Source organism: Narcine bancroftii, chromosome 1 (assembly GCF_036971445.1).
Source record: "Narcine bancroftii isolate sNarBan1 chromosome 1, sNarBan1.hap1, whole genome shotgun sequence".
NCBI classification, from domain to species: Eukaryota; Metazoa; Chordata; class Chondrichthyes; order Torpediniformes; family Narcinidae; genus Narcine; species Narcine bancroftii.
The window spans coordinates 326,608,694-326,635,544 of NC_091469.1; the positions used below are offsets into that span (position 1 = coordinate 326,608,694).

A 26,851-nucleotide genomic window follows, 5' to 3' on the forward strand; every position below is an offset into this window, starting at 1 on the left:
ATTAATGCATTTGTAAAAGCAAAAATGTTTGCCTGGCTTTAAATAAAACATATATTAACTTCTACGAATTGCGGTCAAACAAATGCTGAAATGGTTCGCGATAACAAGCCACACCGGGCACTGAAACCCTCCGGCCCCCGTAGTTGGAAGGTTATTGTGAAGATTCATGAATAGCCCTGTATCCAGTTGCAGTGCACAGACCACACGTTGTTCGAATGCATTACCTCTGACTGTTCCAGACTACACAGTCTCCCATCCCCCCCACCACCCATCAACTGTCTAATCGCGTACTTCCTGGGGAAATCAAGCTGCATTCATGCCGAAGTGAGTATTGAAAATTTACAGGATTTGAAAGCCGCCGGATGGAAACTAAAAATCAAAACTGAACTCCCGTCTTTTTCGAGTGGTTCAGGTCCCAACTACGAGAGAGGGGCTTACCGCTGGGAAGCGTGTTATATGAGAAACGGGTCGCGGACACAAAGATTTTGTTTGGAAGCCCATATTTTGGGGCGTTAGCTGGTTAAGATTTCTGCTTTGTACTTTATCCCATTTCAAACGACCTTTCTCTATGTCACAAGACACCACTCAGACAACATAGAGAGATGTGTGGCTTGTTTATTTCGAAATTGACAAGAAATAACGTGAAAATCAACATTTCTGTTTTCTTGTTTTGTTCCCTCCCCCTCATACACACATAAACATAGACAGTGCTTCCGCTTTCGGTTCTTGGAACCTTATTTTTGCTCGCTAAGTTCTTAGTGTTTGGAATGATATTTCTAATCTTTTTAGTCACGCTAGGTGCGTGTACACGTTTAGTGTACGTAAAACGGCGTTTAGTAGATAGGCGCTTTTACTTTCTCTTCCCCACCCCCCCCCCCCCACCCCACCCCACCCCACCCCGATTCTCTGCATTAAAACAGGGACTCAGTGATTAGGGTTCAGTTCCAGCTAATTTTATTTCCTTCTTTCTCTCTCTCTCTCTCTCGCTCCTTTCTCTCGAACAACTATTTACAAAGATTCTATCAACAATCTGACAGGCAGTGACTTGACACGGTTAGCTGGCATGATTTTTTTTAAAAGTTGTGTTGAGGCATGATCTGACAGACTATACACAGCATATTGCACAGGATGTGAAAATAAAGAAAAGTTAAAATAATAAAAGATTTATATTAAAAAAAACCCTAACAATCGGACAGCAAACCAAGATTTTTTGCTGCCTTAATGCCTGTCATGGTAGTTTTGGACACATACATGTAACACAGTCTCATGTTTATATAATACACATTTAAATATACAAAGGCGTTCGCACTTTTCTCCCAACCCCTCCCTTCAACAACCCCCCCCCCCCCCTCCCCGCAACAGCTGTACCTGAATTTGGAATTATATAAGATAGCTTCATGCCAAAACAATAATATTTTGCCGACAAGTTATAAGAATTAATACTAGTTATTATTACAGAATGAGAAACAGTATTGTGTAGCGAACTCAAATCAATATTTGATATCCAGTGATTAAGCGCCTTAGAAGGAGCGCCACATACATGGTATAAAAAGGTGCAGCATCCCTTGTAATCTACATTGGTGGACAGTTTCTGTAAGATTGAAATACGTACAAAAATCCTGGCGTGTAACTCCCTTCACGTTTCATTAACAATTGTTTACTCAGACTATGACTGCAGGCAGTACAAAGTTTAAAGGAAGCTTTACCGTCACCTGTTTCGGGGTAAGTGTCCAAATGCTTTCCCGCGCGTTTAAATACTAGAAATGAAACATATCAGCTATCTTAGACAGGAAGGGGATTGGTGAGTTTTGATATCTGCTAAGAAACAGCCGCGAAGCCAACATGAAGGTCACTGCAGCCTTAGTTACAAAGCCTGCAGATTGAAGACTGTAAACATGTGGTATATATATATATATATATAAAAAAAGAGGCATATTGTGACATCGGCCTCTTTGTTCACGATTAGGAAACCCAAACAGCGATAAACACCGATTAACACCCCCTTTATATTTTTTACAAAAATACACTGAGAAAATAATCAAACGTCTCAATTTTCTCTGTCTTTTTTAAAAGTGTCAAAGTCTACATTTAAATATAAAATTAAAAGTTTAACTCTAGCCCTTCAATGAAGGAGATAAAACGGTGCAGGTAATTAACAGGCCTACGGGGGAGGAAAAAAAGTCAAAATGTTTGGCCAGTATAAATACATCCACATATAAAATGGTTTCTGATTACATTGACAAGGGGAACAAAACAAGACGAGGATGAAACATCGGTGACAAGAAGTTCCTTTTTTTGTAGAATTTGTGGAATATGGAACTTTTGAGGAAATTTGGTCCGGAAAATGCCGTCCAACGGAGATTTGAGTTCATTAAGGATACAGGAACAAAAAAAAGCTGGTGACTTGGTAGAATCATACCGAGCGCCATCTATCAGGTTGACTCGCCCTAACACTGTTCCAGTCTGTACAGAATCTGGGGAAGGTACATGCTATGAACCCAGCGAAATACAGTAATCCAATACCACCATTCTTCTGAGAAGCGCTCTCTTCGCGTGCAGATCTCACGTCTTGGCGTGTGTGTCTATGTCCATACCAATAGAATTTGTTTGGCGATCTCTTTCCACGGTTTTAAACGACCTGTCTATGCGAAGCCCGTATTCCCTTCCCATACGTGCAAATCAATTTCAGGTTTTCCTTTTCAATCCGGACTCGAGACTGGGCATTTTTTTTTTCTTCTTCTTCTCGGTGGAATCTCAGTCTCTCGTAAAACACGTCGGCACATTAGTTTGATTTTTTTTTTGCTGAAGACTTGCGATCAGACGTTATGATCACGCAATTTTACAGCCTTTGGATCACAATAACTTTAATTCACGATCCCTTTATTTCCCTCCAAGATCAAACTGCAAGTCAGTTTAGTTCACTCGTCCCTTTTTAATACGTGAACACCAGGTTTGAAATACTTGACTCCAGCCAATCCCCTGAAATCATTTCGCTCACCTCTGGCGTGCAGTAATCTGGGAACTCAAAATGAGACGCGGACTCCTGTTCAAAATTAAATTCCAAATCTCTGTCCAGGGACGAACTCAAGTTGCCCAGTGTCATGCTCTCGAAAGTGGGGCTGGAGCTAAGGTCCATGAGGTCATCCTCGAACTCTTCGTCGGAAGACGAGGCCAGAGACGAAGATGAACAGGAATGGGTCGTGGAGGGCGCCGGTGAGATCGATCTTAAATTGCCGGGGTGTTTGCCCTGGTCCTCGGGCAAGTCGGGATCCCTCGCCCCTGTGCCGCCGACCAGATCTTCATAGAAACTAACCGGGTCGCTGGGTTCGGCTGAACAACTGAGGGTCGGGCTCGCTGGCACGGCGGCTGAAGAGGTGCTGCCCTGGCTCCCGAACGACCGCCTCTCTCTCAGTTTCTTATCTACAAGGTGCTTGGAAGCGGGGCTCGTCCGCGCTTTGTAAACCGAGTGTTGGCTGTTAGTGTTTGTGTTAGAAGTAGTGGTGCCTGACTGCGGATGCTGGTGGGTGATCGGAGTCTTGGTGAGGGCACCCAAGATGATCTTGTGCGCTTTGCTCGACTTGCCAATGATATTATTGGTGCTGGTGCTCTTTTTAGCCGAGGGTTTAGTGTTGATCTTCTCGCTTTTCTCGCCGGGCTTGCTGCTCGCACTTTTCGCCTTCTTTCTCGGCCTGTATTTATAATCGGGATAGTCCGCCATGTGCTTCAGGCGTAGTCTTTCGGCTTCACGGATGAAAGGGATCTTGTCGCTCTCTTTCAGCAACTTCCAGCGCTTCCCCAGGCGCTTCGAGATCTCCGCGTTGTGCATGTCCGGAGACTGCTCCATGATCTTCCTCCTCTCGATCTGCGACCACACCATAAACGCGTTCATGGGTCTCTTGATGTGGCCGCTGGCCGTCTTGCACCAGTTCGGCTCGTCCGTCTTCTCCCCATCCGACGCGACGGAGTCCGCCGCTGGTGAACAAGCTATGCCCAGATCGGAAGCGCCCGAGTCGGTGGAGTCTCCGGCAAGCACCGCTTCCGTGTTCTCAGCGTTGTTCGTTTGTTGCACCATGCTCTCTCTCTCTCTCTTTAAATATATTGTTGCTCTATGGGTACTGAGGGGAAAAAAAAGGCTTTTTATACTGCAGCAGTTTGGTTAGCTTGCACTTTTTCTGTTATTGCAGAAGCTACTGTGCTTTGCAAGCTGTTCCTCGCGTTCGCAGAAAAGAACCTGGTTTCTTGTATAAAATGTGTATATACTTTGGCACAACCTTCCCCCTCTGACCATGCGGGAAGACTGTGTTATATAAAAAACTTGAGTCTGCTGCTTAAACCAGACGCGAACTCGCTTCGCCTTCTTATCCAGTCCCAGCCATTGTGACGTCGAGTTAAAGGTGTCCTTGTTCCAGCCAATCAGCCGGCGCTGTTCGCCCAGACCGCGTCTGTTTCCAACGCTTCCAGCGCCCCGCTCCGCCCCCGCGGCCCCGGATTGGCGGGCGGCCGCGCGGCGCGAGCAATGAGAAGCGGCGTGGCTGACCTCATTCGAGTTTACACTAGCAACTTAAAGGGGGCATGGCTGCAAATACACTCTTTCCCTCGTCCTCCCCTCCCCCCGCCTTCGTTCACCCTCCGGCATTAAATTAAAGCTGCATTATGCCTCCCCAAACTGGCATTCGCCCGTCCCACTGGCTCAGACACGAATCTATACAAACCGAAACGGTTTTTGTGTGCGGTGTGTGTCTATGTGTGTGTGTGTGTGTGAGAGAGAGAATGTGTGCCTGTGTGTGTGAGAGAGAGAATGTGTGCCTGTGTGTGTGAGTCTGTATGGGGGAGGTGTGTGTAGGGAGGTTGTGTCTGTGGGTGTGTGAGTGTGTGTACGTGGTGTGTCTATCTGTGTGTGAGAGAAAATGTGTCTGTGTGTGTGAGTCTGTATGGGGGAGATGTGTGTAGGGGATTGTGTCTGTGTCTGAGTGTGTGTACGTCGTGTGTCTGTGTGTGAGAGATAATGTGTGTGAGTCTGAATGGGGGAGGTGTGTGTAGGGGGTTGTGCCTGTGGGTGAGTAAATGTGTGTATATGGTGTCTATCTGTGTGTGAGTCTGTATGGGGGAGGTGTGTGTAGGAGGTTGTGTCTGGGTGTGTGAGTATGTATGTGTGTACATAGTGTGTCTATGTGTGTGTGTCTGTGGGGGGTTGTGTGTGGGGGAGTTGTGAGAATTGTGTATGTGCTATGTGTTTAGGGGAGCTGTGGGGGTTTTGTCTGTGGTGTGTGTGTTTGGGAGAGCTGTGGGGGTTGTGTATGGTGTGTGTCTATGTGTTTGGGAGAGCTGTGGGGGTTGTATGTGGTGTGTGTTTTTGGGTGATTGTGGGGGTTGTGTCTGTGGTGTGTGTGTGTGGAGGAGCTGTGGGGGTTGTGTCTGTGATGTGTGTGTGTGTTTGGGGGAGCTGTGGGGGTTATGTCTTGTGTGTGTGTTTGGGGGAGCTGTGGGGTTGTGTGTGTGTTTGGGGGAGTTGTGGAGGCTGTGTGTGTTTGGGGGAGCTGTGGTGGTTGTGTCTGGTGTGTGTTTAGGGGAACTCTGGGGGTTGTGTGTGTGGTGTGTGTTTGGGGGAGCTGTGGGGTTGTGTATGTGGTGTGTGTGTTGGGGGGAGCTGTGGAGTTGTGTGATGTGTGTTTGGGGAGCTGTGGGGGTTGTGTGTGTGTTTGGGGGAGCTGTGGGAGTTGTGTGTGTATTTGGGAGAGCTGTGGGGGTTGTGTGTGGTGTGTGTGTTTGGGGGAGTTGGGGTTGTGCCTGGTGTGTATGTGTGTGTTTAGGGGATTGTGGGGGTTGTGTAGGTGTTTAGGGGAGTTCTGGGTGTTGTGTCTGGTGTTTGTGTGTGTGTGTTTAGGGGATTGTGTCCGGTGTGTGTGTGTGTTTAGGGGAGTTGTGTGGGCTGTGTGTGTGTGTGTGTTTGGGAGAGTTGTGGGGGCTGTGTGTGTGTGTGTTTGGGGGAGTTGTGTGGGCTGTGTGTGTGTGTGTTTGGGGGAGTTGTGTGTGTGGTGTGTGTATCCGTGTATGTCTCCTCGCTTGCACCCCATGCAGCTAGTCGACTTTTACAGTATCAAGTTTCGCGAATTTGACACAGAATCGCGCTTCTAAATTGATACGCTGCAGTTTCACTTCAACGGATACCGGTCCATAAACCACGATGAAGTAATTTTAAAAAAATATATATAAACACCTGCGCCAATGTTCCTTGATATACAAAACGATTCCAAAGGACCCCTTTGATGCCTTTTAATTCTAGTAGTAGTATAAATAAATAAAACAGACCAAACGCTTCTGATTAAGTGCTCAGGTTTTTTTTTTGGGGGGGGGCTTTATTTTCATCCGTCGAGAAGTGCACGATCGCTCGCAGGAGCATGAGAACCCCATTCAGTGGGTTGGGCATGGCAAGAAAGAGGCGCGTCAAAAGCACTCGGTGGCGACCTCCTTTTTACCGTATTGACAGATGTAGGTTGAAATGCTCACTATGCAAATCACTTTAGGTTAAATGGTGCAACATTGTCAGAAGCAGCATGCTTTTAAAGCACCGTAATGCAGAGAGCAATTGTGAAAATTTTCATCCCCGCGTCATGTAACATTAACATTTCGGCCATTTGGTTAATATCCGATGAACCAGCCTACATTTAATAGGACTCTAGTCCGAACAAATGTTCTCTTCACATATTTAATGGCAAAAATATTTGACATGGACATGATATGCTAAATTGCACGAGGTTTCAACTATTCGTGTCTACGCGAGAGAGAGAGAGAGAAAAAGCCAAAGAACGAGAAATTGATAAACCATTTAGTGGATGCACTGGATTTATTAACTTCAACGGGAGCAAGACAGTAGGTGGCGGCACCGCGCCTAGAAACGCAGCCGGCGCCTGGATCATTGAGCCCTGAATGGCAGAAGAGAGAGTACAATCGTTTTTCTCTGTCAAGGGTGAAAAACAAAATCCAAAATCAGCTTGCATTGGATTTGTTCCAACTTCGGTTTTCTTTAACCGAGCTTTCATTGTGACGTTAGGTGAACATATTGGCTGCGCTTCGAGTTCTTGATTCCTCGACGTCCCCACTTAATTGCTATATAATCTTCTACAGAATTGGCATGTGCATGAACATCCATGGGTTAAGAGAGGAGGCCATTGTAAACTATATATAAAAAGAGGAAAGCCACATATCCAAACATTTTCCTTCCCCCCCCCCCCCTACTCCATCTGCTGTCCCCCCTATCCACTCTCCACCCACCTTCCTACCCTTACTTGGTTCCACTCTTTAGTCTTTCTCATCAGACCAGATCCCATAATTCACAGCTCTCCACTTTTCACCTCCCAGTCTCTGGAGCCAACTCTGCCTTTCCCTTCCCCACTTATCCACAAATCAACCCCTTCTCACCGGCATCATCTGACCCCCCTCTATCTCTTCACCCAAGCTACCTCCAGTGAACTGCTGGTGACACTGAGCAGGTCATGCAACATCAATGGGAAGCAAAAGGCTTCTGGCCTGAACCCTTCTTGAGGCAAGTGAGATCTGGGCCTGAACCCTTCTTCTGCGGAGTGAAATACTAAACTCTAGCATCTGCAGACTTTTTTTTGTTTTATCCTTTCACTACTCTCAGTCCAAGTGAAGTGCCTCAACTCAAAACGTTGATTCTCCATTCTGCTCCTGACCCTCTGAGTTCCAGCATCAGCAGTTTGATGCATCTCCATATCCAAACACTTTCACTCAAACAAAATAGGTTTTGCTGCTAATTCTGCATTTTAAATTTTTTAAAAATCTGGCCTTAATTGCAAGGCAGTTGGAGGGGTAGAGTGTTAGCATTGTAAATTGCACAATGATTGATTCTGCCAAACACAGCTGCAATCGTCCACCCTCCTGTTTGACATGATGCAGTTAGGTGTGAAAAAGGAAGAAGTGAATTGATCTAAAGTCCTATTTTGTTGGGACACCCTGAATCAAGACAGAATACCATTACTGTAAGTACTCAACAGGCCTGACCAAATGTACAGTGTGACAGATTATGTTGTGTTTGTATTGTATATAGATATGATTTTGGGAAATAAATTTGGGCAGGATTTTTTTTTAAGTGTAAGTCACATACAAACACTTTAAAATAGATCTCATTTAAAATACTGGAGCTCTGCTCAAGCTGGACAGGGCAGGTCCTGGGGACCTTTGCAAAACCTTTGGATTGTTGTTTACAAAAAGGCAACAGATGAAAGAACTTGGCTGTCTGGACTGCAGCCTGCTATTCTGAGAGGGTCAGGTGGTTTTGCAAGCAGAGAGAGAAAAACAGGGTTTTCTCTGGGAGAGAGAGAGGGATTCAGTTCTACAGTGTTACAGTCAGCAGCAGCAGCTGGGACTGGAACAGGACAAGCTGGAAAGCTTGTGGAAAAACCCCATTTGGAAGATGGGTTGTGAATTCTTAGTTCAGCTTGGTCAAAGCACTTGTGGTTCATACAAGAGGAGAGGACTGGCTGCCTAATATTTCACTTGAAATAAAAGAAACAAAAAGGAACTCTGTGGTGACTTGAAAGAAAGAGGTTATCATCTGGAGAACCCTGATGGGGCAAGTTTCATCAGCAAGACACTGAAGTGGCTGATTAAAAGGTATCAGTTGTGGGTATCCCATGAACAACAAATCTCTCACTGAAAACTGACAAGAACCTTCTTGAACAGTAACCATTTACCTTTCAAGCACCAAAGCCTGGTGAACTTCATAAATGTTAAATTCTGTGCACAGTATAAGAATTGCCTGCAACCAGTAAACTTGGAGGAATGAGAAGTGAGATTGGTCTGTGAATCAAAGAACTTTTCTGAACTTACATACATGTGCGCTTAGAATTAGAAGGGGGCTAAGTTAGGTTAGTTAAGTTAATAGTGATAAGTTAAAGTTTGATCCTGTTTTCATGTTTAAAGATAATTAAAAGCAACCTTTGTATAAGTAACCATTTGTCTTGGTGAATATCTATTGCTGCTGGGTTTTGGGGTCCTCTGGGCTCGTAACACAGGAGAAGAAAAGGCAAACAATTCAGAGTCAAGAAATGAAGTCAAAAATAGCAGAACTAGATGATTCTTGTTGAATTATATCTAACTGTGGGAAATGTGATTGATAGCTGTACTATGCCACAAATTCAAATTAATCCATCAGTTTGAAACAGAGGTGGATTTGCATCCTGGGATATTTGGGTCGAGGAGTTGGGAGAGGGGTTTAAAGAATAAAATAAATATTCATGAGAAGTGGAGTGCATTCCAACTTTGATCATGCTTATTTCCTCAAATTGTAAGATGGAATTATTATTATAAATGGCCCTTTCACATCATGTTGACTGGAGAAGAACGATGATTATTCTACCATTAGAATTGTGAATAAAACAAAGTGCAAAGAAAACACTGGATGAAGTGTCCTAAAATGCTTCATAGCCAATGTGTGTACACAACTGTACTGCATTGCTTGCCAGTGTGCAAGCAACAAGGTGATACACATCAGTGTGGTGTGAAGAGCAGATACGCATAAAATAGAGAACACCTTCTCACTATTTAGTAAAACCATGACTTATCCTGAACCTCATTCGCTTTCCCAATTCTCTGATTTCCATTTCATCCAAACGTTCCATCCCTTTAATTTATTCAATAGCCATGGCTATGTGAAGGAAACAATTCCAAAGATTCACGACCCACCAACATAAAGAAATTTCATTTTTGTCATTATGGATCACTCCCCTAACTTAATGGGAATGCAGCTCACTCTAACCAAAAATAAAAGCTTATCAGCAATCGCTCTTTGTCAATCTTGCTCAGAGTCTTGCATATGTCAGTAATGTTTTTTAGACTCCAATGTTGGGAAAATGGCTGAAAAAAATTAAAATAGTCATTTTCTGTGTGGTCGTTCATGCTGGACGCCTTTTTTGACTGAAATTACCTGGGTGTTGGACGTGCAGTAGAGTGGATGACTGTCAATGAATTTTCTCTGGTATGATTAACACTGCAGACTTCCTCCAAAAAGTTGTAGGGGTCCTGCAGCATAAAACATTGTGGAGAAATTGACTCAAAATTCCTGCACGTTCCTTTTCAGACTGCCCATGTAGCGTTAAAATTCCTTGATTGTGCCGTTACATGCCTGCAGTCTAAAAACTATAATTGAAATCACCTCTCTTGGCTCATGTTAATTTCTACTCACAAGAAACACTTTCATCACAGAAATTAATCCAGTTACTCCATCATGTACTGAATCCAAGGCAGTGTTACTCATTATTCAGGTCACTTTGCAAAATTGCACTGGTCAAAATGATAACTTGGGATCTATTAGCCTTTTTTAGGTATTTTATTCAGAATCCATTCGATGTCTCCTCCAAAGTGACATCCTGAACAGTGCAGCACAACATCAATGCTGAACTGGAAGAGTATTTCAAATTGTTGGACGAATGACACAACATTTTATCTGATTGTGCAATCAAGACCTATTATAGATTACAACCTGTGTTTGAAATCTTCTACCAGATTATCATACTTTACGGAATATCTGAGCACATTATAATGTACAAGTAAACGGAATATTAGGAAAACAATTTTGAGATCCACAGGAAATAGAAAACTTGGTAAATTAGTATTGAGCAGGATAATGGCAAACTTAGGGAGGACTGGTGAAATAAATAGACCCACAACAGTTACAATTTAGTGCCAATAAGTATCTGAATGGTGTAATTTAAGAAGAATGACATATTCTAAATGATAATATTATATTGAAAGATTGGAATCAGAGAAATCTGGGGTACATTCACAAATATATAAAGGTGGTAAGACACAGAAAAGGAGAGGAATAGCTTTGTAATTGAAGGTATTGAACACAAACACAAGGGAAATGTATTAAATGTTTGCTATTCGTTGGTTAAACCTCAGGAAGATCACTATGTATAATTTTAGGTAATCACACTTCAGGAGTGCAATGGAGGCATTGGAGAGAGCACAGGGGAGGTTTACCAGTAAGGTAAGAAAGATGAGAGGCTTCATATATTTGATAAAATTGAAAATGGGGATGCCGCAGAATTTAGGAACTAGACTGCAAGAAATGGCTGAGGACTGGGAATGCAGCTCACACCATCAGATATACCCTTCTCCCCTCCATCTGATGCTGGCTTGAAAAAGCAGCCAACATAGAACCAAGGAACCTTAGAACATTACAGCACAGAAAACAGGCCCTTCGGACCTTTGGTCTGTTGAACTATTAATCTGCTTAGACCCACTGATCTGCACCCAGCCCACAGCCCTTCACACACTTCCCATCCACTTACCTGTCCAAATTTTTCTTAAGTGTGAAAAATTGAGCCTGCATTAAGACTCATCCCATACCAGCCAGACTCTCTTCACCCCCTTCTATCAGGAAGAGGATTCACAATTGAACAATTGGGGACCAACAAAATCAAGGAGTTTTCTTTCCTGCTGCTATTGGACTCCTGAATAAACATCACAAATGTAATATATCACCTTTTCTCTGGACTAACTGATCTTTCTTTGTGACAGCACTTTTCTACTGTGTTTTATAAGTTGTACTATGTATGAGATGGCTAGCAGGACTGCTCGGAAAACAACCTCTATCATGGATAAATCAACTTAGAAATGAAGGCAGCCGAGAAAAAAAAAAGTGAAGAAGTTTCTACATCATGAAGAAAGCCTCTACTTCCTCAGGAGTTTGCGGAGGAGCTAGTAGAGTTGTTCAAGTGATCCGGTACGGACTTGAAGGGCCGACATGGCCTGTTTCCATGCTGTAAATGGTTATATGGTTATTGCATCTTGGGATATGTGACAATAAACCTGAACTTGCTTAGGCAAAAAAAAATTAAGATGAGGCTTGATTCAAAAATATTCAAGGTCAGTATACAATCAGTAAGGAGAAATTGTTTACTTGAAAGTGTCAAGGTTAGTGTAGTGGTTAGCGCAATGCTATTACAGCATCAGTGACCCAGGTTTGATTTTCACGCTGTCTGTAAGGAGATTGTATGTCCCCCCCCCCCCCCACCACCATGTCTGCACAGGTTTCCTCTGGGTGCTGCAGTTTCCTCCCATCATTCGAATTGTACCGGAGGTTGTAGGTGGGCTGGAAGGGCCTGTAACTGTGCTGTATGTCTAAATGAAATTAAAAATTAAATTAGGATCTGGTTTCTTTGTATTTCTTGGTGGGGTAGGGAGGACAAGTTTAATGTGTAAGAACAGTACATTTTATATTTGTTATTCACTGCAGCCCATTAACAGAGGGAGTGTGAATTTTAATATGGTGCTTTGGAGGAAGCAGGCTGGCTTTTTATGGTTTCATTCTCCCTGATTCAAACTAGCACAACTCTTTGAAAGAAAATTTATTTTAAAAAAAAGTTTCTGCCACAACAACATTTGGGGGAACTGCACATTCTACACTCCATAGTTAGAACTCCTTTAGTTAGAGACCAATTATTATTTTAAATAATACATTTTAGAATATAAAATTAATCTTATTTGCTGGGCTAAACTGCTGGTATTCTCACCCCTCCTCCACCACCAACAAGTTATCCCAGATTTTGCTGACCAAATTCAAGCAGGTGTCCACTTGTAAAGCTTAGAGCAACTACACCATTTCAGACCACACACATTTTGTAACTGTACACCACGTGGATTAAAATGAATCCTTCATCTTATTCAGGAGATTTCTACCAACAAGCAGCCAACTCATGGCCACTGTTTTCGATTCATAGGTCTCTTTTATTGCACAGAGGAACAAGGCTCCTGAAAAGTGAGCCTGGGTCAATCATTCGTGCGAAGTTGCGGCAGAGAAGCTGTTGTCCAAACTCCAGCAGAATTTGGCTCCATCAATGCTTGACTCCCAAAAGGGCACGTCCTAACCCTTGAGAAATACAAGAGGTAACAATCAGAATTTATTGTCACTAACAACTCACGAAATTCGGTGTTTTACGGCAGCATCGCAGTACAAACATTTATATAAACGACCTTGCAACGATTTTTTTTTAAAGTGCACGAAAAGTAAGACAGTGTCTTTGGTTTATTGATTATCAGGAATATGATGGCGGGGCGGGGTGGGCGGGGCAGGAAAGAAGCTGTTCTAATGCTACTGAGTGCTCGTGTTTAGGCTCCTGTACCTTTTCCCCTGATGGTAGCAGAGTGAAGAGGGCATGGCCTGGGTGGTGCGAGTCCTTGTGGATAGAGGCTGCTTTTTTAAGAAGCGCCTCTTGTAGATGTCCTTGTTGGAGTGAATTCCGGTGCCTGTGATGTCGCAGGCCAAGTTAATGACCCTCTGGAGTAGTTTTTTTATTGTACTGAATATTGTCACCTCCATACCAGACAGTAATGCAACCTGTCAGAATGCTCTCCATGGTACACCCGTAGATGTTTTTTGAGAGTCTGCGATGACGTACTGAATCTTCTCAAACACCTCACAAAATATAGCTGTTGGCGAGCCTTCTTTGTGATTGCATCGACATGGAGTCTCCAGGACAGATCCTCAGAGATGGTGACAGCCAGGAATTTGAAGGTCTTGATCCTCTCGACCACTGAACTCTTGATGAAGTCTGGGTCGTGTTCCCCTGACTTCCTCCTGAAGCCACAATCATCTCTTTGGTTTTGCTAACGTTGAGTGCAAGTTTGTTGGTGTGACAGCTCCCTCCTGTCCACTTCCTCATTGCCGTTTGTGATTCTGCCATCAACTGTGGTGTCATTGGCAAATTTGTAGTTAGCATCGGAATCGTGCCTGGCCGCACAGTCATGGGTGTGTATTGAATAGAGAAGTGGGCTTAGCATATTCCAAAGAGAGGAATGGATTTTTGAAGGGTTCCCTCCCTCTGGAGAATGCCAGTCTCGACCACGACAGCCCATGGCAACACAACCGTCAGCAGGCAGGGATCAGCTCACACCGTCAGACACTACATTCCCATTCGAACAACTTGGGCTCAGAATGCTCATGCATCCACAAGTTGGGGCAAAGGAAGTAACAGCATGGATGCAAATTCACAAGCTATGGAACCAGAAGCTGACCCATGGAGTCTGGTGCACCATTCTAATCATGAACTGATCCATCCTCGCACTCAGCCCTATTCACCTGCCTTCTCCCCATTACCCTTGTTGCCATGATTAATCAAATAAGTTTCAATCCTTCCCTGAAGTTCCACAGCCTCCTGTGGCAATTGGATCCACAGACTCATGGCCCTCTGTGTTTTAAATTCTGGAAACTTACTCTTTTAAAGGAAGGGAAATTGTTCTGATGAGGCAATATTAATTCAACGTGAGCTGGGTCTAGCTAAATACAACACCACCTTGTTACCCTAGCTAAATGGCAGGTTATTAAACAAATGTCAGAAGGCCTGAAATGCCAAACGTTACAGCGTGGGTAGAAGCGCAGTTCAGGGTAAAAGGCGCGACAAGTTCTGAATGGTTTGCAAAACTCGTCAGGTTGCTGCTGAGTTACGACCTCTTGACCAAAACCAAGTTCATACATTGCACGGTTTCCAAGAAACATTGTCACATCTACCCTAAGCAGCAGGCATTAGATGTTTGCGGTGCGCCACTGGGCTGGGCTGGTTTAGAAATAAGAAATGCCAGACTGTCACAAATGCACATACATTTCGTGCAAAGAAAATAAATAACCCTGGAGGTTAAGATACAGCCAGAACAGATGTTTTATTTGGATCGTCCCTCCAAAATCTTCAAATTACAGCGGACAAAGGGATGGCCGGGGCTGCGGTCGTCAGACACACAATGACAAGCGTTCTTGCTCCTGGCAAGTGCTCTTGCATTTAGCTGTGCGGGAGGGAGGGGGAGAGAGGTTCAGTGGCAGCTGCCACTCGAGTCCTGTCAATCAAAGGGCCAAGCGCGCTGCACGTGCCTTTACCTGGGCCAGCCAATGGGCGAGCGGCACAGGTGAGGTACGACCGGCCGCTGGGATCGTCTCTGGATGAAATGCCTGCTCCGTACATAAGGGGTTTAATTTCATATTCGTTGGAGGGGTGGATGGTCTAAAGTAGCATTGCACTGACCAGTTTTCTGCTTCGTTTTATCTGCTGTCTTCAGGTCTTGATACTCTGTTGTGAAGAATTGTGAGCAATTCGTGTTGACCGAAAGGAATTTGTAAGACCCCACCTCTCTCTGAGGGTTCATGTTACCACTACACGGAGGGAAGGTAATGCTTTGATCCTTTTGTAGTTAGAACTAGAGGAAAGGCTGCCAACAATATCCCTAGCCACAGCCCTGAATGTTATAGAACCATATAACATTAAAACTGATCTGTCACCTGCCCATAGCCCACTATACCTCTCCCATCCGTGTATCTGTCCAAATTTGTCTTAAATGTTAAAATTGACCTCTTTGACATTTACCTCTTCAGCTGGCAGCTAGTTCCACACTCCCACCAGTCTGTGTGGAAAAAGTTCCCCCTAAACTTTTCCCCTTTCACCCTTAACTCGTGTCCTCTGATTTGTAGTTTACCTAATGTTAGTTGAAAAAGCTGACTTGCATTTACTCTATCTATAACCCTCATAATTTTGTAAATCTCTGTCAAATCTCTCCTCATTCTTCTACAGTCTAGGGAATAAAGTCCTAACCTGTTTAACCTTTCCTTGTAACTCAGTTCCTGAACTCCAGGTATGGTGGGACCAATAGCCCTGAGCCCAAAGCCCGGCAAAATTATCACAGGCAAAACCCTCTCCATCATCCAGAACATTGGAGCGCAGCAGCAATCATCGAGGATCCACACCACCCAGCACGTGCTCTGTTCTCGCTGATACCATCAGGAAAGAGGTAGAGGTGCAAAAAGACCCACACCACCAGGTTCAGGAACAGTTGCTACCCCTCCACCATCAGACTCCTCAACAACAATCTCAATCAGGGACTCATTTAAGGACACTTGCACTTTATTATTTTTTTTCTCTGCATTGCACAGTCAGTTTGTTGACATTTCTTTATTTGTGTACATTGTGTACAGTGTTCTTGCACTACCAATAGTGGTAATTCTGCCTCACCTGCAGTTAAAGAATCTTATGTGATGTAATGTATGTACTCTGACAATAAATCTAAAATCTGAACATCCTAATAATCTTCTCTGCACTCTTTCTATCTTATTGATAGCTTTACTGTGCTTAGGTAACCAAAAGCTGACCTCACCAATGTATTGTACAACTTTACCATACATCCCAACTCCTACACTCAATATCTTGATTTATGAAGACCATTATGCCAAAAGTTCTCTTTACAATCCTATCCTGCTGTGTTATCACTTTCAGGAAATTATGTAATTGTATTCCCAGATCTGTCTGTTGCACCACACCCTTCATTGCCCTATCATTTACCGTGCATCTCCTTACTGTTCTTCTAAAATGCAACACCTTACATTTGTTTGCATCTGCAATTTTTCTAGCTGGTCCAGATCCCTCTGCAAGCTTTGATAGCCTTCCTCACTATCCACAGCACGTCCAATCTTTGTGTCATCTGCAAACTTTCTGATCCAATTTACCACATTATCACATTGATACAGATGACAAGCAACAATGGTCCCAGCACTGATCCCTGAGGCACACCACTGGCCACAGGCCTCTAGTCTGAGAAGCTATCTTCCACTTTTAAATTGGGCAATATCACTTCGTTGTTTACTAATAACCCATGGTGGTCAATATTTGTTTTGCAAAAATGTAAGCCTCTAATCAGACTTGGGTATATTTGTTTCTGGCCCAGTAGAACCCACACTTATGCATGGTGTTTTTACCTCCAATTTGGACCCTTTTGAACTCTCCTGGCTGTCTACCACTCTCCATCAGATTCAGCTCACCCAGAACTCCATTGCCTGTCCAACCATCAAACTGGTATGTTCAAATTTTCCTGTGGCTTGATATTACCACAATTTTGTAATCTCACCAGTACAAAACTGACACTCTCCTCCAGTTCTGGCTTCCAGTGATGTTCCTATTTCCATTGCTGCAAAGTCAGTGCTAGGCAAACAATTGGTTTGGCTGAAATTGTGGATTTTCATCCTTTTTTGATCATTCTTTGAAGCCTACCTCTTCAATCAACATTTAAGATGGTTATCCTAGTCTCTGTGGTAACTCTCTGCTAAACCACAATCAGATAAAATTTTTAGATGACACTTTCAAACCATCACAATATTGATCACTTGCCTTCAAACATAATTTGCCATTTTGATCGCAAGATACAGTGGTCTGTAGCTGATAAGATGCTATACCAGGGTTGGGCAACCTTTTTTTTAAACTCACATTCCACCTTAAGTATTCCCTATGCCATAAGTGCTCTGTGATTAGTAAGGGATTGCTTAAGGTGGTGTGCAAGTGGAAATTAAAAAATTTGAAAACCACTGTTTTAATCATACCTCATTGACTCATGTGCACAGGTTCTTAACTTCAAAGGAAATGGGCCAATGACAATTTTTCTCAAGCAAAATATTTCAGTAACAACTGGGTTTAGAGCAGTGATTCTCAACCATCCCTTCCCACTCATATCCCACCTTAAGCAATCCCTTACCAATCACAGAGCACTGATGGCATAGGGAATACTTAAGGTGGAATGTGAATTTTATAAAAGATGCCCACCCTGTGCTATACCAACAACATATTCCACAGGACAACAGTCATGTTTTTATTAAGGGAACTTTCTCCACAAAACAACAACAGCACCAAATAAAGCTGTGGTTTTGTGGAGTAGTCTGATGGTGGAGGGGCAGCAACTGTTCCTGTACTTGGTGGTGTGAGTCTCGTGGCTCTTCCCTGATGGCAGTAGTGAGAGCAGAGCTTTTCCTGAGTGATGTGAATCCTTGATGATTGCTGCTGCTCTCCAACGGCAGTGTTGCGTGTAGATTTTCTTAATGGTGAGGAGAGTTTTCTCTGTGATGTTCTGGGTTGTGTCTACCTTTTGCAGGGCTTTCCACTCAGAGGTATGGGTGCTTCAATACCAGGCCGTGATGTAGCCAGTCAGCACACTTTCCACAACATATCTGTAGAAGGTTGCCAAGGTTTCTAATGTCATACTGAAGCTTCACAAGCTTCTGAGGGAGTAGAGGTGCTGACGTGTTTTCTTCATGATGACGTTCAAGTGCTGGGTCTAGGAAAGATCGCTTGAGTTAGTGATGCTCAGGAATTAAAATTTTCTCGGCCTCTCCACCTCTGATCTCCCAATGATCACTGGATTGTACACCTCTAGCTTTCCTTTCCTTTTGGTTTCTTCTGCACTTCTCTCCAAAATATAAAAACAAAATCCTGTTACCTGAGGTGAAAAGAAAACAAGGCTTTTACTTAAAGGTCCTCATTGAAAATGACTGGTGTAGAGCTACTGTGAAAATGTGATTGCAATGGAGATGTTGGAGAGGAGATTTACAAGGATGGCACAGTCCCAGGGCTGAAATGTTTTGGCTATGAGAAAAGTGATCTTTGCAAAGAAAGGTTCATTTGTGATTTAATTGAGGAAATGGTAAATAAGAAGGACTTGCTTCCTTTTATCTTGGGGGGGGGGAACATAGTTTTTAGGTAAGGAGTAAGATACTTAAGAGGGGATCTGAGGGGGATCTGTCACACCCAGAGTGTGGCAAATACCTAGAATATATTGATAGCATGATAGAAGCAGAGTTGCTTACGGTGTCCAGACATGCACTTGAATCATTAGGAATGGAAGTCTATGTGTCAATTATTGGAAGGTGGGATGAATACGGGAGGTGTCTCTGGGTTGGAATGGATGTGTTTCATTGCTCTATGACACTGCTAATTCGGACACACTGATCCTTTTGCATTTCAGAGTTCTGCAAAATGTTAAATAATTTAAAAATTATAGATAACCTTGCCCGTTTAATTTCATATTCAGTTTCTGCAGTTTTAGGGTGGCACGGTTAACCCAGTGGTTAGTGCAACACCATTACAGCTCCAGCAATCCTTGTTCGAATCCTGTGCTGTCTGTAACGAGTTTATATGTTCTCCCCCTCTCTGCGTGGGTCTCCTCCGGGTGCTTCGTTTTCTCCCACCCTTGAAAAAAAATGTTGGGGGGGGAGTTCTGTAGGTTAATTGGGGTATTTGGGCAGCATGGGCCAGAAAGGCCTGTTACCATGCTATATGTCTAAATTTAAAAATTTTAAATCAGATCCAGTCTTTTCCTCATTCCCAAGACTCAACATCCCTCCTCCACCCTACCCAATCAGTCCATACATCAGGAAAGCGATAACGTTATCCAGAATTATGAATACTAGTAGCTTGCATTAAACTTCAGGTGAAATATTATAACGATAATTTACAGGTGCTAATTGATTCCCCATCTGTATTTCTGTTTTATTGCAGATTTCTGAACTTTTAATGATTTATTAGTCACCTGAAAACATTCCATGCAACACTGAGGTTCAGTGAATGGTGTTATTTTTAATCAATTTATCCAATCTGTATTCTTGTTGAATTAGATTATCAATTAGGATTAGGCGCTAAGAATTGATGTGGTGATCCAGTTTATTCATGGGCCATTAATTTGGTCATTTAAGATGGAGGTTGACAAACCAGATTTTAGAATGCATCGAATGCTGCCATTTTCACTGTAGCAGTTCCATTAATGTTTGAGTAAAAACACATGACAGTGAGCATAATTACCACAAGCTAACATGTTAATTATTTTTCATCTGCGAGATGGGGAAGGGTGTTTATGTTTAAGTTTCTGTGTTGCAGAGAGTGGAGGCGGGCCTAATGTTACTGAATGGGAACAAAACATCTTATTGTGTCAGGAAAGTCAGGCTGGAATCGCACTGAAAAGAACCCCTTGTCATGAAAACTACTCCATCTGCAATCAGATGAATAGGCTGCAAGCGTGTGTGTCTCGGTCTCGGGTCTAATAGACTGGCAATCTGATTTTAACTTGTAATTTGTGTTTTCTTCTGTTGCCAGCACTGGCAGATGTAAGAGGGTGTCCGTTCATGTTCAAGTTCATTATTCCCTTCCAAAAGAGGCCTGACCTGATCATAATTACAGAAGGAGTTTGATCCTGAATTCTTTGTATGTGTTATGCAGCTTGGCTTCCCATCTTAGTATAATTGGGCCACTCTTTCTTTTCCTTTGAAAAACAAACTGTTTCAAAATGTGATTGTTAATCATCATTCACTCCATCTCCAGCAACCTAACAATAACCACAAAGTGTTAGAAATATCAATGCCAAATATATTTCTGGCATTACATTTTGCCCTCTAACGACTTGGCAACAGATTTTGAAATCAACGGTATCAGATTAATCTTTTAGGGGTATGAGGTACCTGGAGAATTGTCTTGCCCAAAACTCCACCTAAAACGAGTTTGTTGCACTTGCATCTTGCTGTAGTCAGAATTGTTGTAACTGGATCTTGCGTCTGGAGAATCATGTATTTTTTGACAATTGTGGAAGTAAAAAGAAAGCAGAACACAGTGGAGATTTGAAATAACATTGAAAACCGAAAATAATCATTTTGGAGGATAATCCTTTATCAAAATGGGTATTACTATTGAATACTGGGTTGATTTTTCTTTGAGATACAAATGGAGGTATCTCTCATTTTATTATTTTTATTTTGAGCATTGGTGTTTTCATTATTTGTTTTGGTTTCAATGTGCTGCAATTTTCCCCTGAATTTTAAGTACCGAAAACCTGATTTGTTCTCGAAGGAATCTGAATTCACATTATGAGGATATTTTAAGGTGCTTTGTGAAAAACATCCTTTTCAATTGCTGACACTATTGTAAGACAGGCCTATAGTCTTTGCTCAGAGCAACCCCACAAACAATCCTGAAATAAACAACTAGCTAATTTGTTGCCTGATATTGGGCTAAATGCATGATTTCTCATTTTTAATTATATTAAATTTAGTCATACAGCAGGGTAACAGGCCCTTCCGGCCCATAAGCCCATGCTGCCCAAATACACCAAATTAACCTTCAGCCCCCGTGCATTTATGAAGGGTGGGGGAAAACCGGAGCCCCTGGAGGAAACCCACACAGACACAGGGAGAACGTACAAACTCCTTACAGACAGTGTCGGATTTGAACCTGGGCAGGGGTGCAGTGCTGCCAGAGCTCACCGAAGTGCCACTCCGGCACCTCATGGGACCGTTTCAGGCACCTCGTGGGGTGGCTCCAGCACCTCATGGGGCTGTTCCAGGCACCTCATGGGGTGGCTCCAGCACCTCATGGGGTGGGTCCAGGTACCTCATGGGACCGTTCCAAGTACCTCATGGGACCGTTCCAAGTACCTCATGGGACCGTTCCAGGTACCTCATGGGGTGGCTCCAGCACCTCATGGAACTATTTCAGGCACCTCATGGGGTGGCTCCAGCACTTCATGGAACTATTTCAGGCACCTCATGGGGTGGCTCCAGCACCTCATGGGGTGGCTCCAGCTCCTCATGGGACTGTTCCAGGCACCTCATGGGGTGGCTCCAGTACCTCATGGGTGGCTCTAGCACCTCATGGGGTGCCTCCAGCACCTCATGGGGTGGCTCTAGCACCTCATGGAACTATTTCAGGCACCTCATGGGGTGGCTCCAGCACCTCATGGGGTGGCTCTAGCTCCTCATGGGACTGTTCCAGGTACCTCATGGGGTGGCTCCAGGACCTCATGGAACTATTTCAGGCACCTCATGGGGTGGCTCCAGGCACCTCATGGGACCATTTCAGGCACATCATGGGCTGGCTCCAGCACCTCATGGAACTATTTCAGGCACCTCATGGGGTGGCTCCAGCACCTCATGGGACCATTTCAGGCACCTCATGGGGTGGCTCCAGCACCTCATGGAACTATTTCGGGCACCTCATGGGGTGGCTCCAACACCTCATGGGGCCGTTCCAGGCACCTCATGGGGTGGCTCCAGCACCTCACATGGGGTGGCTCCAGCACCTCATGGGACCATTTCAGGGACCTCATGGGGTGGCTCCAGCACCTCATGGGACCATTTCAGGCACCTCATGAGGTGGCTCCAGCACCTCATGGGGTGGCTCCAGCACCTCATGGAACTATTTTGGGCACCTCATGGGGTGGCTCCGGCACCTCATGGGGTGGCTCCAACACCTCATGGGGCCGTTCCAGGCACCTCATGGGGTGGCTCCAGCACCTCCTTATCACTGTTTTTGGTGAGCTCTGGCACCTAAAAAATTAGCACTACCCCCCTGAACCTGGGTCACTGGTGCTGTAATAGTGTTTTGCTAACCACTACTCTTTAGAATGATTAATGCTTAATGATCGTGCATTTGGGGATTCAGGTATTAATGTCCCATCTAAAGGACAAAACTTTTGATGAAGCAGTATTTTCTCTGGAAATTCAAAACTACAAAGAACAGAAAATGCTGGAAACAGTCAGCATTTAGTGCACGAGAAACAGAGTTAACTTTTTAAGTTTAAGACTCTTCATCTGAATGAGATTCTGATGGAGCATCTGCCCAGATTTTACACAATGTAAATACCTCTTCGACAAAAGTGACTCATTACGTAAGGTTCTTTGAAGCTTTAATGATTTCTTTCATCAGATGGATTTATTTATTCATTTAGTGTATCAAAGCCAACATAACCAACATAATAAAGGTAAATACAGCTCCCCAACTCTTCTACATTTTGTTCTGTGCATTTTCAGTATATCATTCAAAGTCTTTATATTTCATGTCTGTAGTTCATCCAGGTTTCAGAAAACAGGAAAACAGTAAAAGGAAAGAACCAACCATTAGTATTTTGACCAAAAGTAAAAACACAATGGTGGAGACACTCAGCCAGTTAAACAAAATATAAAGACACATAACCAATGTTTCGGGCTTAAACGCTTCATCAAGGTATGAACAAAATGTGGGCAGGTGCCCACGAGGTCTGCATCCTTCTAAGCCTTGCTTTTCAAGTGTCCATCTAGATGCCTCTTGAACATAGTTTTGTGTCTGATCGCCACACCTCCATAAGCATAGCTTTCCATATATCAAACACTCAACCTCCTATAAACTCTCAGTGCAAGCCGATGCCCTCTTGTTTTTCATACCACAGCTCTGTGAAAAAGGGTTTAATTATCTACCTCTGCCTCTCTCAACATTATTTTGGTTATGGCCCCCTTTGTCTCTCCTCAATGTTTATGGGCCCCCTTCCCTGAAAAGAGTCAAGTTTATTGGTTCTTCTGTACTTCTCTCCTACCGACAACATAAAAAATTCTTTAAAAAAATTATGATTTCATTCCATGCTCTCCCTGAAATGTGCTGTGTCCCCACCTCACCCATCCCACTGAGAGTGGCTGATCTACCCTATCTATGCCTCATATAATTTTATATACCACTATCAGGTCACCCCTTGGCCTCCTCTGGTCGAGGGAAAGCAAGCTCAGCCTATCTAATCTCACTTTATGCCTCAAATCTGGGTAACATCCTGATGTATCTCTCTGCACTCCAGTGCAATTACATCCCTCCTGTAGAACTCCGAGTGCAGTCTAACCAATGTTTTGTAAAGTTCCGAATCAGAATTTATTGTCATGGATATGTGTCCCGAAATTCATTGTTTTGGCGACAGCATTAATGTGGATTACAGGTATAAAAGTTGCTATAAATTACATTGCTTGAATACAAAATTTAAAAACAAATAAATTCAAAAGAGTGGGATTAAAAAGGTGAGGTCGTGTCTGTGGTTCATTGCTCTTTCTGAAATCTGATGGTGGAGAGGAAAAAACTGTTTTTATACCATTAGGTGTTCACCTTCAGGCTCCTGTACCTCCTTCCTGATGGTAGCAGTGAAAAGAGGGGATGGCCTGGGTCATGGGGATCTTTGATGATAGAGGATGCTTTCCTGAGTCACCGCCTCTTGTAGAATCATCAATGGAGTGAAACCTAATGCCCATGATGGTGAGCTCACAACTCCCTGTAGCCTCTTCTTGACCTGTGCATTGGCACCTTCAAACGAGACAATGATGTAATCAGTCAGAATGCTCTTCAGGTACACCTGTAGAAATTTGCAAGAGTTTTTGGTGACAGATCAAATCTTCTCAAAACTCCTCATGAAATATAGCCACTGGCAAGCCACCATCAACATGAAGGTACCAGGATAGATCTTCAAAGATGTTGGCAGCCATGAATTTGATATTTTTAATCCTTTTACTGCTGACCCCTTGAAGAGGACTGGTTTGTATTCACCTGGTTTCCCCTTCTGCAAGTCCACAATCACTTCCTTAGTTTTGCTAACGTTAAGTGCAAGGATGTTGTGGTGACACCACTCAACTCGCTGATCTATCTCACTCCTGTACACTTCCTCATTGTCATCTGTGATTTAGCCAACAACCATGGAGTCATCAGCAAATATATTGATGGCATTCTTGGCAAGTTTCAATGGACCCTTTTAACTTTTATATTTTAAGCTCCAGGCTATGAAAGGGAGGATTACATATACCTTCACTACCTTATGAACCCCTCTTGCCATGTTTTAGTATCTATGGAGTTGAACCCCAAGACCCCTCTGTTCATCATCGTTCCTTTGTGCCCTACCATATGCTGTAAATGTTCTTCTCCTTGTTACTTCCCAAAATGCACCACTTCACACTTAGTCGGATTAAAATCCACCCGCCTATTCTCTGGCAAACTTTCCAACTGATCTACATTGTGCTTAAGCTTCAAACAATCTTCCTCACTGTCTGCACACCTCTAATTTTCATGTCATCTGCACAGTTTTATAATCATACTCTTGGATCTCTTCAGAATGGTCATGATGTTTATTTTGTTGTCATCGAACATTTTGCTCATCTGTTCACTTCTTTGCTGTGTTTCTTGTTGAAGCAGGAACCATGTTGCATAGTTCACTACCACATCAGTATAATTGTGTCAAGAACAAGAGGGCACAATTTCAGGATTAAAGGGCACCCATTTAAAACAGGGATGTCGAGGAATTTCTTCCACCTTTGGAATTTGCTGAATCTTTGGAATTTGCTACCATGGGTGGTTGTGGAGGGCAGGTCATTGGGTGCCTTTAAAAATGAGATTGATAGGTATCTGAATTCTCAGGGTATCAAAGGTTATGGAGAGAAGGCAGAGAAGTGGGGCTGAGTGGAGCAGATTTGATGGGCCAAATAACTTTCTTGTGCTCCTATATCATGACCTTATTTGTTCCATCACAAGAGGAATCACAGTGGTAATAGAGACAGCATCTAGGGCAGTGGAATGTTCCAAATGCAGGATGTGGGAAATCTGGGAGAGCACGTTTGTCTCTGATAACTACACCTGCTAGAGGTTTATCCAGTTGCAGCTCCTGGTAGACTGAGTTAAGGAACTGGAGCTGGAGCTCGATGAACTCCGAATAATTCAGGAGGCAGATGGGTTGATGGTCAGGAGCTTCAGGGAGAAAGTCACCCTCAATGTCATGAGGAAGGTAGCTGGGTGTCTTTTAGGAGAGGGAAGGGGAAGAGGCAGTCAGTGCAGAGCATACCTGTGGCCATTCCCCTCAACAATAAGTATGCCATTTAAGATAATGTTGAGGGGAGGGAATGATCTACCAGGGGCAAGTCATAGTGGTCACCTCAGAAGGGAAGGAGGGGGGAGAAGAGGAGAATGATAGTGATTGGGGATTTGCTAATTAGGTGCACAGATAGGAGGCTCTCTGAACAAGATCGAGCTTCCCAGATGGTATGTTGCCTCCCATGTGCCAGGGTCAGTGACATCTCTAAACGAGTCCACAACATTCTCAAACGGGAGGGTGAACAGCCAACTGCCGTGTTCCACATTGGTACCAATGACATAGACTGGTGTAGGGATGAGGTCCTAAGAGAGAATCTAGGGAGGTGAAAAGCAGATCTCAAGGGTGGTAGCAGGAAATCCAAAGGGACCCAGGAAATTATATGGTAACCAGCAGAGTTCGAAGGGGGCATGGGAAAGCCTTGGCAAGTAGGATTAAGGAAAACCCAAGACATTCTACACATATGTGAAGAAAGGTGATTGATGAGAATGAAGGTAGGCGCGCTTAAAGATAAAGGGGGCATCATGTGGTTGGCGGCAGAGGTTGGAATAGAACAGGCTTGTATGCTGGACGATGTTGAGGTTAAGGAAGAGTAAGTGTTGGATCTTCTGAAAACCATTAAGATTGTTAAGGCCCCGAGCCTGGATGTGATATACCCTAGGTTGCTGAGGGAAGGGAGGGAAGAGATAGTTGGGGCATTGGCTAAGATCTTTGAGTCCTCCTTGGCCACAGGGGAGGTGCCGGAGGACTGGAGAATGGCAAATGTTGTGCCCTTGTTTACAAAAGTTAATAGGGGAATCCTGCGAATTATAGACTGGTGAGTCTTATGTCAGTGGTGTGCAAATTGTTGGAGAGAATTCTTAAGGATAGGATTTATGAGTATTTGGAGAAGTACAATCTACTCAAGGATGGTCAGGATGGCTTTGTGAAGGGGAGGTTGTGCCTCCAGAGCCTAATAGAGTTTTTTGAGAAGGTAACAAAGAAATTGATGAAGATAGGATGGTAGATGAGGTCTAAATGGATTTTAGTAAGCATTTCACAAGGTCCATGAGAGACTCCTTCAGAAAGTCATGGAGCATGGGATCCACAGAACCTTGGCTATGTGGATTAAAAATTGGCTAGCATGTAGAAAGCAGAGAGAAGAAGTGAACAGAAAGTATTCTGCCTGGAGGTCAATGACCAGTGGTGTTCTGCAGGGATTTATTCTGGGACATTTTGAATTTCTTTTCTATATGACCTAGATGAAGAAGTGGAAAGATGGGTCAGTAAGTTTCCAGATGATACAAAGGTTGGTGGAGTTGTGAAATTAGTGGTGAAGGTTGTCATAAGTTACAAAAGGATATAGACAGGATGCAGATTTGGGCAGAAAAGTGGCAGATGGAGTTCAATCCAGATA

General features: G+C 43.6%; 1 protein-coding gene and 1 long non-coding RNA gene across 11 annotated transcripts; one reads left to right on the forward strand and one right to left on the reverse strand.

The window, feature by feature from the left end:
• The first annotated feature begins 65 nt into the window (after positions 1-65).
• LOC138748119 (uncharacterized) lies at positions 66-21,098 on the forward strand. Of its 10 annotated transcripts, XR_011347806.1 has the most exons (6): positions 78-324; positions 10,948-11,011; positions 11,545-11,749; positions 12,747-12,912; positions 15,073-15,181; positions 15,629-16,076. It is a non-coding gene; the product is annotated as an uncharacterized lncRNA (long non-coding RNA). The 10 variants fall into 10 exon arrangements; XR_011347805.1 differs by having other exon boundaries at positions 66-324; positions 10,948-11,749; XR_011347807.1 differs by lacking the exon at positions 10,948-11,011 and having other exon boundaries at positions 80-324.
• On the reverse strand, positions 596-4,358 carry LOC138748113 (transcription factor SOX-4-like). The gene has a single exon (XM_069907808.1). It carries the CDS (start codon positions 4,070-4,072, stop codon positions 2,933-2,935), a length of 1,140 nt encoding a protein of 379 aa, XP_069763909.1. The 5' UTR covers positions 4,073-4,358; the 3' UTR covers positions 596-2,932.
• Positions 21,099-26,851: the final 5,753 nt, after the last annotated feature.

Coding starts and splice junctions, on each gene's coding strand:
- LOC138748113 (XM_069907808.1), bottom strand. CDS start 4,072: ATGGTGCAACAAACGAACAACGCTGAGAACACGGAAGCGGTGCTTGCC.